Here is a 13,367-nt window from a genome sequence, read left to right as displayed (position 1 = left end):
CATAGCTATACTATAAAATATAGGTTTAGCTCTACAAACTACAACTATGTTTACATGGGTTTAATGGGCGGCACGGAAGGGGTCACTTCCCGGAAGGGGCGTGGCACTCAATGTGTTAAGAACAGTAGACTATTCGAAAATGATTCGTCAGTCATGCACATCCCTAGTTATAAGGACAGATCATATGGACACATACAAAAAAAATATTACCACGACACCAAACAATCCAGGATGTTTTCTCTTTTTAATCTTCGGGCAGGTTTAATTTCTTATTTTTTTGCATTTCATTTCATATTGTATCGTATTTCAATAAAATAAAAAAAAATCCTGTACAAATCCAATACGACGACAACAAAAAATTACAACATTATTGACATTAAAAGAGAAAACGTACAATGGCATTGACAGGAAGGTAAACATCAAAGGCTCCACGGAGGAAGCTAGAATATTATATTCATACATTCGATGACCTGCTGAATGTATTGGTTCACGTATAAAACAGGGTTCCGGCAGATTCTCGAATGCCTACGTTTAATCAGAATTCTAGGCCTTAACCCTTTCACTACCACACTACCAAAGGGTTAACCCTTTCACTGCGACGATACAGAAGGTTTAACCCTTTCACTACCAAAGGGTTAACCCTTTCACTGCGACGATACAGAAGGTTTAACCCTTTCACTACCAAAGGGTTAACCCTTTCACTGCGACGATACAGAAGGTTTGACCATTTCACTACCAAAGGGTTAACCCTTTCACTGTGACGATACAGAAGGTTTGACCCTTTCACTACCACACTACCAAAGGGTTAACCCTTTCACTGCGACGATACAGAAGGTTTAACCCTTTCACTACCAAAGGGTTAACCCTTTCACTGCGACGATACAGAAGGTTTGACCCTTTCACTACCATACTACCAAAGGGTTAACCCTTTCACTGTGACGATACAGAAGGTTTGACCCTTTCACTACCACACTACCAAAGGGTTAACCCTTTCACTACCACACTACCAAAGGGTTAACCCTTTCACTGCAACGATACAGAAGTTTGAACCCTTTCACTACCAAAGGGTTAACCCTTTCACTGCGACGATACAGAAGGTTTAACCCTTTCACTACCACAAGACAAATGGCTAACCCTTTCACAACCACACTACAGAAGGTTTAACCGTTTCACTACCACAAGACAAATGGCTAACCCTTTCACAACCACACTACAGAAAGGGTTAACCTTCTGTAGTGTGGTAGTGAACGGGTTGAAAAAGTATGCTTTTGATAGGTCTTAAGCGTGTATTGGATTAGGAGGTTCTACGTTGCGACAACCTGTCTGTATCACATTTGAATGTGTTGGGGGAACGTCTAGGCTGCAAACAGTACAGTAATAGCCTGAACCCATAATCAAACTTAAAAAGTCTTAAATTTAACTTGTTGAAACCTGCAGGAACCCTGACAGTCACACACTACCATTCCAACGAGGTGCTTACAGTAGTGTTGTAGATCTGGGATGGGATGTACTGTATAGCGTCAGTCACATTCTACACCACACCCTGGCATAGATATATATATATAACTAGATGGTGCAAGGCGGAGTCTCCAGCGTAGTTCACCAGCGGCCATCTTGATCTCGTCACAGGCAGCACGCCCACTCATAACACGAATGTCTATAGTGAGTGTACTATTTAAATATTGATTGATTGAATAGTTTATTGATTTAGAATGGATAATCACACATATACATTTGATCACAATTATGAACAGGTATACATTTCTCCATTTACCAATAGGTAAATGACCATAGCTTGCTAAATCTTCAAAATGATTCACAAAGGGTTTGGTTTATTACAAACGTTATTAACGTGGCTATGATTCAGGACGCTTGGTCATGTTGAAATTATTTTCATATGAAAGTCCATTATATAAGTATGCAGTATGATAACAGCATCTCTGAAGTTTATAACAAACCGTTTGAAAATCGGTTGAAAATGTAGCAAGCTATGGTTATTTCAATAGTACTACATGCACCATAGACATTCATGTTATGAGTGGGCGTGCTGCCTGTGGCAAGATGGCCACCGTGTGGCAACGTCGGTCTCCATTGGCCAGCAGCGCGGGTGAGTCATCTAGCCTTTATAACATGTCTATGCACCCTGGTGGCAGAAGAATTATTTTCAACATAAGAGCCGTTTGGTGAACGTGAGTCTTTCCAAATCCTTCCACCGAATCAGTCCAGACGTCTGAGGTGATATGACAAATACTGTTCCCTCCACTTGAAAAACTAAACTAAACTTTTTGTTCCAAAGCGAAAGCAGCTATTGGTTGAAAGGTTGCTCAGATTATTATGGGTATCATAGTAGCAGGGGTGTGAAGTACTTGAGTAATTGTACTTCGTTACAATACTTAAGTACCGTTTTTGGGGATTTGTACTTTACTCTAGTATTATTAGGTTTGTATACTTGTACTTTTACTCAATTACATTTCAGAGAGAAAAAAACACTTTTTACTCCTTAACATTTAAATGCAGACCTACAAAGTACAAATCTCACAGGTCCAACAATTTAAATTAGTATATTTGTTTCTCTGGCCGAACTAACGTTAACATTATTAATCCTGCTGCACTTTATTTAAAAACAGCCAATCAAATCCCCATCAATGGAAAATTAACCCGCCCATACCCATGCTGATTGGTCCTTGTGCAAGACTAGAAAGCGGGGATCTTTGAAAAAAAGTTTTAACTTTTACTTTTTAGTAATTAAGTACATTTAAAAGTAGAAACTTTTAAACTTTTACTCAAGTGTGTTTTTAGCCAGATACTCTGACTTTTACTTGAGACGGTACCCATACTTTCACTTAAGTATAATTTCTGTGTACTTTTTACACCCCTGCATAGTAGTTGTCATGGAAATGTCACAAGCAGAAAGTAAGGGCTCAAACATTTCACAACCGATGACCATTAATTACAGGAAGTTACTAAATCGTTCTTTCTACTCGGGAGAGGAAAGTGACAGGAAGGAACATTGTTTTGTAAATTATGAGGAGCTTATTGTGAATGAATGGTGTCGTGTTGTCGGACAGACTGTGAGAAACGGAGAGGAAAGACTTCCAGCACCAGAGTTATCGTGTGACTGACATGCCCTATTGACCTATCTCTCAAACCCCTGCCCTCTTCTCTTGATCCTCCAATCGCAACCGTTGCTTTTCCTGAGGAAAGCAGCGGTCGTGATTGGAGGATCAGGAGAAGAGGGCGGAGCTTGAGAGATAGGTCACTAAAGAAGAAGAAACAACAGGAAGGGAAACCTGCGCCTTCGTTTACAAATGGATGTCAAGTCGTGTGTTCAAAAAGAAAACAAACATTATAAAGTAGGAACATTTCCCCATAATATGACAAATGCTTGGCTTAGATAAGAGGGGAAAAAAACGACTAAAAATGCTAAATGTGGAGATGTCCCTTCGACAGAGTCTATGTGGTGAAGTACAGGAAGTACAGACCATCAGGTTGGATCAGCGCTCACCCTTGTGTTTTCACAGTGCGCCGCAAGAGACACTCAGTCCTCGTCTTCGTCATCGTCTCCGAACGAGAGGAGGCTATTGCTTTTCACCTTCTTTAGAGACTTCTCCTCCCTCTTCTCCTCCTTCTTCTCCTTCTCCTCCTTCTTCTCCTTCTCCTCGCCCTTCTCTTCCTTCTCCTCCCCCTTCTCCTTCTCCTCCCTCTTCTCCTTCTCCTCACCTCCCTCGCTCTTCTTCTTTTTGCTGGAGCTGGCGGTGATGCCCTGGAACTTGTCCGAGGAGGAGCGTTTGGCCGGTTTCTTGAACAGGATCTTGCCGTCAGTCGGAGGTTCATCCCCTGTGGAGAAGATGAGAACAATGTGTCACACAGGAAGGAAGCAGTGAGATGTGTCACACGGTGTTGTGAAGCAGTGAGATGTGTCACACAGGAAGGAAGCAGTGAGATGTGTCACACAGGAAGGAAGCAGTGAGATGTGTCACACAGGAAGGAAGGAGTGAGATGTGTCACACAGGAAGGAAGGAGTGAGATGTGTCACACAGGAAGGAAGCAGTGAGATGTGTCACACAGGAAGGAAGGAGTGAGATGTGTCACACAGGAAGCAGTGAGATGTGTCACACAGGAAGGAGTGAGATGTGTCACAGGAAGGAAGGAGTGAGATGTGTCACACAGGAAGGAGTGAGATGTGTCACACAGGAAGGAAGGAGTGAGATGTGTCACACAGGAAGCAGTGAGATGTGTCACACAGGAAGGAAGGAGTGAGATGTGTCACACAGGAAGGAAGCAGTGAGATGTGTCACACAGGAATGAAGGAGTGAGATGTGTCACACAGGAAGGAAGCAGTGAGATGTGTCACACAGGAAGGAGTGAGATGTGTCACACAGGAAGGAAGCAGTGAGATGTGTCACACAGGAAGGAAGCAGTGAGATGTGTCACAGGAAGGAGGGAGTGAGATGTGTCACACAGGAAGGAAGGAGTGAGATGTGTCACACAGGAAGGAAGGAGTGAGATGTGTCACACAGGAAGGAAGGAGTGAGATGTGTCACACAGGAAGGAGTGAGATGTGTCACACAGGAAGGAAGGAGTGAGATGTGTCACACAGGAAGGAGTGAGATGTGTCACACAGGAAGGAAGGAGTGAGATGTGTCACACAGGAAGGAGTGAGATGTGTCACACAGGAAGGAGTGAGATGTGTCACACAGGAAGGAAGCAGTGAGATGTGTCACACAGGAAGGAAGCAGTGAGATGTGTCACACAGGAAGGAAGGAGTGAGATGTGTCACACAGGAAGGAAGGAGTGCGATGTGTCACACAGGAAGGAAGGAGTGAGATGTGTCACACAGGAAGGAAGCAGTGAGATGTGTCACACAGGAAGGAAGGAGTGAGATGTGTCACACAGGAAGGAAGGAGTGAGATGTGTCACACAGGAAGGAAGCAGTGAGATGTGTCACACAGGAAGGAAGGAGTGAGATGTGTCACACAGGAAGGAAGCAGTGAGATGTGTCACACAGGAAGGAAGGAGTGAGATGTGTCACACAGGAAGGAAGCAGTGAGATGTGTCACACAGGAAGGAGTGAGATGTGTCACACAGGAAGGAGGAGTGAGATGTGTCACACAGGAAGGAGTGAGATGTGTCACACAGGAAGGAAGGAGTGAGATGTGTCACACAGGAAGGAAGGAGTGAGATGTGTCACACAGGAAGGAAGGAGTGAGATGTGTCACACAGGAAGGAAGCAGTGAGATGTGTCACACAGGAAGGAAGGAGTGAGATGTGTCACACAGGAAGGAAGGAGTGAGATGTGTCACACAGGAAGGAAGGAGTGAGATGTGTCACACAGGAAGGAAGGAGTGAGATGTGTCACACAGGAAGGAAGGAGTGAGATGTGTCACACAGGAAGGAAGGAGTGAGATGTGTCACACAGGAAGGAAGGAGTGAGATGTGTCACACAGGAAGGAGTGAGATGTGTCACACAGGAAGGAAGGAGTGAGATGTGTCACACAGGAAGGAAGGAGTGAGATGTGTCACACAGGAAGGAAGCAGTGAGATGTGTCACACAGGAAGGAGTGAGATGTGTCACACAGGAAGGAAGCAGTGATATGTGTCACACAGGAAGGAAGCAGTGAGATGTGTCACACAGGAAGGAGTGAGATGTGTCACACAGGAAGGAAGGAGTGAGATGTGTCACACAGGAAGGAAGAAGTGAGATGTGTCACACAGGAAGGAAGGAGTGAGATGTGTCACACAGGAAGGAAGCAGTGAGATGTGTCACACAGGAAGGAAGCAGTGAGATGTGTCACACAGGAAGGAAGGAGTGAGATGTGTCACACAGGAAGGAAGGAGTGAGATGTGTCACACAGGAAGGAGTGAGATGTGTCACACAGGAAGGAAGGAGTGAGATGTGTCACACAGGAAGGAAGGAGTGAGATGTGTCACACAGGAAGGAAGAAGTGAGATGTGTCACACAGGAAGGAAGGAGTGAGATGTGTCACACAGGAAGGAAGGAGTGAGATGTGTCACACAGGAAGGAAGGAGTGAGATGTGTCACACAGGAAGGAAGCAGTGAGATGTGTCACACAGGAAGGAGTGAGATGTGTCACACAGGAAGGAAGGAGTGAGATGTGTCACACAGGAAGGAAGGAGTGAGATGTGTCACACAGGAAGGAAGCAGTGAGATGTGTCACACAGGAAGGAAGCAGTGAGATGTGTCACACAGGAAGGAAGCAGTGAGATGTGTCACACAGGAAGGAGTGAGATGTGTCACACAGGAAGGAAGGAGTGAGATGTGTCACACAGGAAGGAAGGAGTGAGATGTGTCACACAGGAAGGAAGAAGTGAGATGTGTCACACAGGAAGGAGTGAGATGTGTCACACAGGAAGCAGTGAGATGTGTCACACAGGAAGCAGTGAGATGTGTCACACAGGAAGCAGTGAGATGTGTCACACAGGAAGCAGTGAGATGTGTCACACAGGAAGCAGTGAGATGTGTCACACAGGAAGGAAGCAGTGAGATGTGTCACACAGGAAGGAGTGAGATGTGTCACACAGGAAGGAAGCAGTGAGATGTGTCACACAGGAAGGAAGGAGTGAGATGTGTCACACAGGAAGGAGTGAGATGTGTCACACAGGAAGGAAGGAGTGAGATGTGTCACACAGGAAGGAAGGAGTGAGATGTGTCACACAGGAAGGAAGGAGTGAGATGTGTCACACATGAAGGAAGCAGTGAGATGTGTCACACAGGAAGCAGTGAGATGTGTCACACAGGAAGCAGTGAGATGTGTCACACAGGAAGGAGTGAGATGTGTCACACAGGAAGCAGTGAGATGTGTCACACAGGAAGGAGTGAGATGTGTCACACAGGAAGGAAGCAGTGAGATGTGTCACACAGGAAGGAAGGAGTGAGATGTGTCACAGGAAGGAAGCAGTGAGATGTGTCACACAGGAAGGAAGCAGTGAGATGTGTCACACAGGAAGGAAGGAGTGAGATGTGTCACACAGGAAGGAAGCAGTGAGATGTGTCACACAGGAAGGAAGGAGTGAGATGTGTCACACAGGAAGGAAGGAGTGAGATGTGTCACACAGGAAGCAGTGAGATGTGTCACACAGGAAGGAAGCAGTGAGATGTGTCACACAGGAAGGAAGGAGTGAGATGTGTCACACAGGAAGGAGTGAGATGTGTCACACAGGAAGGAAGGAGTGAGATGTGTCACACAGGAAGGAAGCAGTGAGATGTGTCACACAGGAAGGAAGGAGTGAGATGTGTCACACAGGAAGGAAGCAGTGAGATGTGTCACACAGGAAGGAAGGAGTGAGATGTGTCACACAGGAAGGAAGGAGTGAGATGTGTCACACAGGAAGGAAGCAGTGAGATGTGTCACACAGGAAGGAGTGAGATGTGTCACACAGGAAGGAGTGAGATGTGTCACACAGGAAGGAAGCAGTGAGATGTGTCACACAGGAAGGAAGCAGTGAGATGTGTCACACAGGAAGGAAGGAGTGAGATGTGTCACACAGGAAGGAAGGAGTGAGATGTGTCACACAGGAAGCAGTGAGATGTGTCACACAGGAAGGAAGCAGTGAGATGTGTCACACAGGAAGGAAGGAGTGAGATGTGTCACACAGGAAGGAGTGAGATGTGTCACACAGGAAGGAAGGAGTGAGATGTGTCACACAGGAAGGAAGCAGTGAGATGTGTCACACAGGAAGGAAGGAGTGAGATGTGTCACACAGGAAGGAAGCAGTGAGATGTGTCACACAGGAAGGAAGGAGTGAGATGTGTCACACAGGAAGGAAGGAGTGAGATGTGTCACACAGGAAGGAAGCAGTGAGATGTGTCACACAGGAAGGAGTGAGATGTGTCACACAGGAAGGAGTGAGATGTGTCACACAGGAAGGAAGCAGTGAGATGTGTCACACAGGAAGGAAGGAGTGAGATGTGTCACACAGGAAGGAGTGAGATGTGTCACACAGGAAGGAAGCAGTGAGATGTGTCACACAGGAAGGAAGCAGTGAGATGTGTCACACAGGAAGGAGTGAGATGTGTCACACAGGAAGGAAGGAGTGAGATGTGTCACACAGGAAGGAGTGAGATGTGTCACACAGGAAGGAAGGAGTGAGATGTGTCACACAGGAAGGAAGCAGTGAGATGTGTCACACAGGAAGGAGTGAGATGTGTCACACAGGAAGGAGTGAGATGTGTCACACAGGAAGGATTGAGATGTGTCACACAGGAAGGAGTGAGATGTGTCACACAGGAAGGAGTGAGATGTGTCACACAGGAAGGAAGGAGTGAGATGTGTCACACAGGAAGGAAGGAGTGAGATGTGTCACACAGGAAGGAAGCAGTGAGATGTGTCACACAGGAAGGAAGCAGTGAGATGTGTCACACAGGAAGGAAGGAGTGAGATGTGTCACACAGGAAGGAAGCAGTGAGATGTGTCACACAGGAAGGAAGGAGTGAGATGTGTCACACAGGAAGGAAGCAGTGAGATGTATCACACAGGAAGGAAGCAGTGAGATGTGTCACACAGGAAGGAAGGAGTGAGATGTGTCACACAGGAAGGAAGCAGTGAGATGTGTCAGACAGGAAGGAAGGAGTGAGATGTGTCACACAGGAAGGAAGCAGTGAGATGTGTCACACAGGAAGGAAGGAGTGAGATGTGTCACACAGGAAGGAAGCAGTGAGATGTGTCACACAGGAAGGAGTGAGATGTGTCACACAGGAAGGAAGGAGTGAGATGTGTCACACAGGAAGGAAGCAGTGAGATGTGTCACACAGGAAGGAAGGAGTGAGATGTGTCACACAGGAAGGAGTGAGATGTGTCACACAGGAAGGAAGCAGTGAGATGTGTCACACAGGAAGGAGTGAGATGTGTCACACAGGAAGGAAGCAGTGAGATGTGTCACACAGGAAGCAGTGAGATGTGTCACACAGGAAGCAGTGAGATGTGTCACACAGGAAGGAAGCAGTGAGATGTGTCACACAGGAAGGAAGGAGTGAGATGTGTCACACAGGAAGGAGTGAGATGTGTCACACAGGAAGGAAGGAGTGAGATGTGTCACACAGGAAGGAAGGAGTGAGATGTGTCACACAGGAAGGAGTGAGATGTGTCACACAGGAAGGAAGCAGTGAGATGTGTCACACAGGAAGGAAGGAGTGAGATGTGTCACACAGGAAGGAAGGAGTGAGATGTGTCACACAGGAAGGAAGGAGTGAGATGTGTCACACAGGAAGGAAGGAGTGAGATGTGTCACACAGGAAGGAGTGAGATGTGTCACACAGGAAGGAAGGAGTGAGATGTGTCACACAGGAAGGAAGCAGTGAGATGTGTCACACAGGAAGGAAGGAGTGAGATGTGTCACACAGGAAGGAAGGAGTGAGATGTGTCACACAGGAAGCAGTGAGATGTGTCACACAGGAAGGAAGCAGTGAGATGTGTCACACAGGAAGGAAGCAGTGAGATGTGTCACACAGGAAGGAAGGAGTGAGATGTGTCACACAGGAAGGAAGCAGTGAGATGTGTCACACAGGAAGGAAGGAGTGAGATGTGTCACACAGGAAGGAAGGAGTGAGATGTGTCACACAGGAAGGAAGGAGTGAGATGTGTCACACAGGAAGCAGTGAGATGTGTCACACAGGAAGGAGTGAGATGTGTCACACAGGAAGGAAGGAGTGAGATGTGTCACACAGGAAGGAAGGAGTGAGATGTGTCACACAGGAAGGAAGGAGTGAGATGTGTCACACAGGAAGGAAGGAGTGAGATGTGTCACACAGGAAGGAAGGAGTGAGATGTGTCACACAGGAAGGAAGGAGTGAGATGTGTCACACAGGAAGCAGTGAGATGTGTCACACAGGAAGGAAGGAGTGAGATAGCTTAGCACAAATTAACAGAAGCGGATATGGACCAGCTAGACTAGCTGTTGATAGGCTAGTGGTCATCATCCGTGCCCATTCATTTGTGCTAAGCTAGGCTAGCTTGCAGCCGGATAGCTTTCTACTGAGACCACAGACAAGAACATGGTGTCTATCTTCTTGTCTGAATCTGGAGAACATGGCGTCTATCTTCTTGTCTGAATCTGAAGAACATGGCGTCTATCTTCTTGTCTGAATCTGGAGAACATGGCGTCTATCTTCTTGTCTGAATCTGGAGAACATGGCGTCTATCTTCTTGTCTGAATCTGGAGAACATGGTGTCTATCTTCTTGTCTGAATCTGGAGAACATGGCGTCTATCTTCTTGTCTGAATCTGGAGAACATGGCGTCTATCTTCTTGTCTGAATCTGGAGAACATGGCGTCTATCTTCTTGTCTGAATCTGGAGAACATGGCGTCTATCTTCTTGTCTGAATCTGGAGAACATGGCGTCTATCTTCTTGTCTGAATCTGGAGAACATGGTGTCTATCTTCTTGTCTGAATCTGGAGAAGACGGTAAGCCCATAATGTTAGGGCGTTGCTCTACTGAAAAAGCAGCCCTAATCCCAAGACGTGAGGGGTTTGCTCTTACCTTTCTCCACACCTCCATCTTTCTCTGTTCCTCCATCTTTCTCTCCATCAGTTCCACCTTTCATCTTCTTGACTTGTTCTGCGCTCAGGTCTCCTTTCTTCAGGACCACAACTTGTGGCAACTCGTCCTCGCGGTCGCTGCCACTGTCGTCGTCCAATTCTGGCATCACCTGGCGCTAAAATAAGGAAAGCAGTACGTTCATTTTAGTCACGGAACTATAACCCGGGTCGCCTCTTGGATGTACAGGGGAAATATGACATACAAAGTGGGTGGGGGGGGGGGCTGAGTGAATGAACCATTTCACTACCACACCACCAAATGGTTAACCCTTTCACCGCAACAATACAGTCACTGCCACACGACAAAGGGTGACCGTCTGTAGTGTGGTAGTGAAAGGGTTAACCGTCTGTTAGGCCTGCCGCGATAAGCAATAAATCGATTAATTGCCGCGATAATTAAAATGAATGCAATGATTTTGACGGGCGCGATTAATTGCTATTTGCGCGTTTGTTTTAATGAGGCGGACCCAGTGCCCCTTGTCAGTCACTGTCCGTGTTGGGAGGCGGGCCGCTGGCTTTACTACAGAGCACAGCACAGGAGCTCCGTGGGGCTAACGTGGTGTCTATTCTACTAGCATTAACGTTACTCATACAAACAGAGTAAACACAGTTTTCAATCAATCAATAACAACATTAACGAGACCCTCGTTGTGTCTATTCTGCTAACGCTAACGTTACCTCTCATTGTGTCTATTCTACAAGCGTTAACGTTAGCTAGGCTGTCTGCTAACGTTAACGAGCATTAGGCTAACAAGCTGTAACGTTACCAGTCGCGTCTATTTGCTAACGTTAGCATTAGGTAATAACCGGTTTAAAATGGATGGTGATTACCTCACGTTGTGTCTATTCTACTAGCATTAACGTTACTCATACAAACAATCAATAGCGAGTTATATTGATCACGCTATGTACGATAGCCATGCTAAAACGCTAGCACAACATTAGCACCTAACCTAACAACAAGCCTTAACAAGTCAGCGATCTTTTTGCGAGACTAAACTCTCCGCTCGGTGGCAAATTGTGTTGATGTCGGTTTTGTTTAATCAATAAATGAGGCAGAATACACAGTGACTGTATCCTTTGTTTATTGCACTTGTGCCTGCTGCAAACATAATGATTATGAAATCCTAGAGACGCGTCTCTATTCAGTGGTCTGCAGTGTTTCACAACAATACTTCCGGTCCGGTCGGTGGGCTTCAAAATAAAAGTCTTAAACACCGGAAAAGACGGAGCGGTGGGCTTCAAAATAAAAGTTTTGGGAAATAAATGTATCCAAAAAAAAAATTCTCTAACCGGTCGCAATAATATCGCTTATCGCGATATTTTCGGGGGCAATTAATCGCCCAGCAAAATGTGTTATCGTGGCAGGCCTACCGTCTGTAGTGTGGTAGTGAAAGGGTTAACCTTCTGTAGTGTGGTAGTGAAAGGGTTAACCTTCTGTAGTGTTGTAGTGTGGTAGTGAAAGGGTTAACCGTCTGTTGTGTGGTAGTGAAAGGTTATCCGTCTGTAGTGTGGTAGTGAAAGGGTTAACCTTCTGTAGTGTGGTAGTGAAAGGTTATCCTTCTGTAGTGTGGTAGTGAAAGGTTAACCGTCTGTAGTGTGGTAGTGAAAAGGTTAACTGTCTGTAGTGTGGTAGTGAAAGGTTAACTGTCTGTAGTGTGGTAGTGAAAGGTTATCCTTCTGTAGTGTGGTAGTGAAAGGTTAACCGTCTGTAGTGTGGTAGTGAAAGGGTTAACCGTCTGTAGTGTGGTAGTGAAATGGTTAAGGTATGTTCCTGCACCAGGACACAAAGTGCTTTACAATGGACTGCATAATTTTTTTTCAGAATTGGTGTCTCGATTGGGAATCGAACCCCTGATCCTGACGGCGTTAAAGCAATGCTCAGAGGGCCAAGCTCTGCACCCAGTCAGTGTGCTACACCGGACCATAACAATTATTGTCATTTTCAGTTTTCAGGCCAACCACCTAAAGATAAGGTAAGGTAACACGAATCCTAACTACCATTATTTAGAGACACGGACACATTGATACTCCTATTACTATAATACAATGCTAGACACTGAAAAAAGACATTTATAATGCATGTCACCTTTAAAAGAAACACTGGAAATTACAAAAAGAGGAGACATGTTCAAATTGTTCATGCTGTTGAACAAGGAGATAGAACAGCTAGTGACTCCTCAGATGAAGAGGCGAGGATAAATCTCCTCCTCTGGTCATTATTTGGGTAGAACACACATTCTTCTGCAGATTTTTTTTTTAAATTAATCTAAGCCGGTTAACCCTTTCACTGCCACACGACAGCCGGTTAATTAAAAAAAAGACGTATATATATAATAATGAATATAATATACATAGAGCTGGCCAACTAAGCAACACTTTTCTTACACACGACATGGGTACATTAGTTAACGTTAGCAACGAGGTAGAGGAGCGATGCTAACACGTTAGCTTCGCTACTAACATTAATATCATCAACAAAAGGCGCGCAGCGAATATACCTTGGTGTCAACATTCGGACCTTCCTTGAATCCAACATCACTCTTGAATTTCTTCAGGAAAGATGGTTCTGCCGGTTTCACCCACGACACGTCACTTTTCTTGTTATTCTTGTTCATCGTTGTGCAGCAGATAATAATTCAAAATATTATTATGTTCAAATTCAAAATACCAGCTCTGTGCGACGACGAGACCTCAAAATGTACGTCATCAGTTTGCGACAAGCGACTTCTTCTTCTTCTTCTTTTGATGTCCAAAGCCTTGGCTGCTGCCCCCCACCGGTTAAAAAAGGAATAGCATTTTAGAATAG

The 13,367-nt window shown here is 45.6% G+C and overlaps 1 protein-coding gene across 1 annotated transcript; it reads right to left on the bottom strand.

The window, feature by feature from the left end:
* Positions 1 to 225: 225 nt before the first annotated feature.
* Positions 226 to 13,253, bottom strand: kiaa1143 (KIAA1143 ortholog). Its single transcript, XM_084307371.1, has 3 exons — positions 13,060 to 13,253; positions 10,500 to 10,674; positions 226 to 3,837 (listed from the first exon to the last, which is right to left on the bottom strand). The coding sequence occupies exons 1-3, from the start codon at positions 13,174 to 13,176 to the stop codon at positions 3,539 to 3,541; spliced, it is 591 nt and encodes a 196-aa protein (XP_084163497.1). The 5' UTR covers positions 13,177 to 13,253; the 3' UTR covers positions 226 to 3,538.
* Between the last annotated feature and the right edge of the window lie 114 nt (positions 13,254 to 13,367).

Source organism: Notolepis coatsorum, assembly GCF_963971535.1.
Source record: "Notolepis coatsorum genome assembly, chromosome: 2".
Taxonomy (NCBI): Eukaryota; Metazoa; Chordata; class Actinopteri; order Aulopiformes; family Paralepididae; genus Notolepis; species Notolepis coatsorum.
Note: the sequence above shows the minus strand (reverse complement) of the source record. Positions and strands in the feature narration are given on the sequence as shown.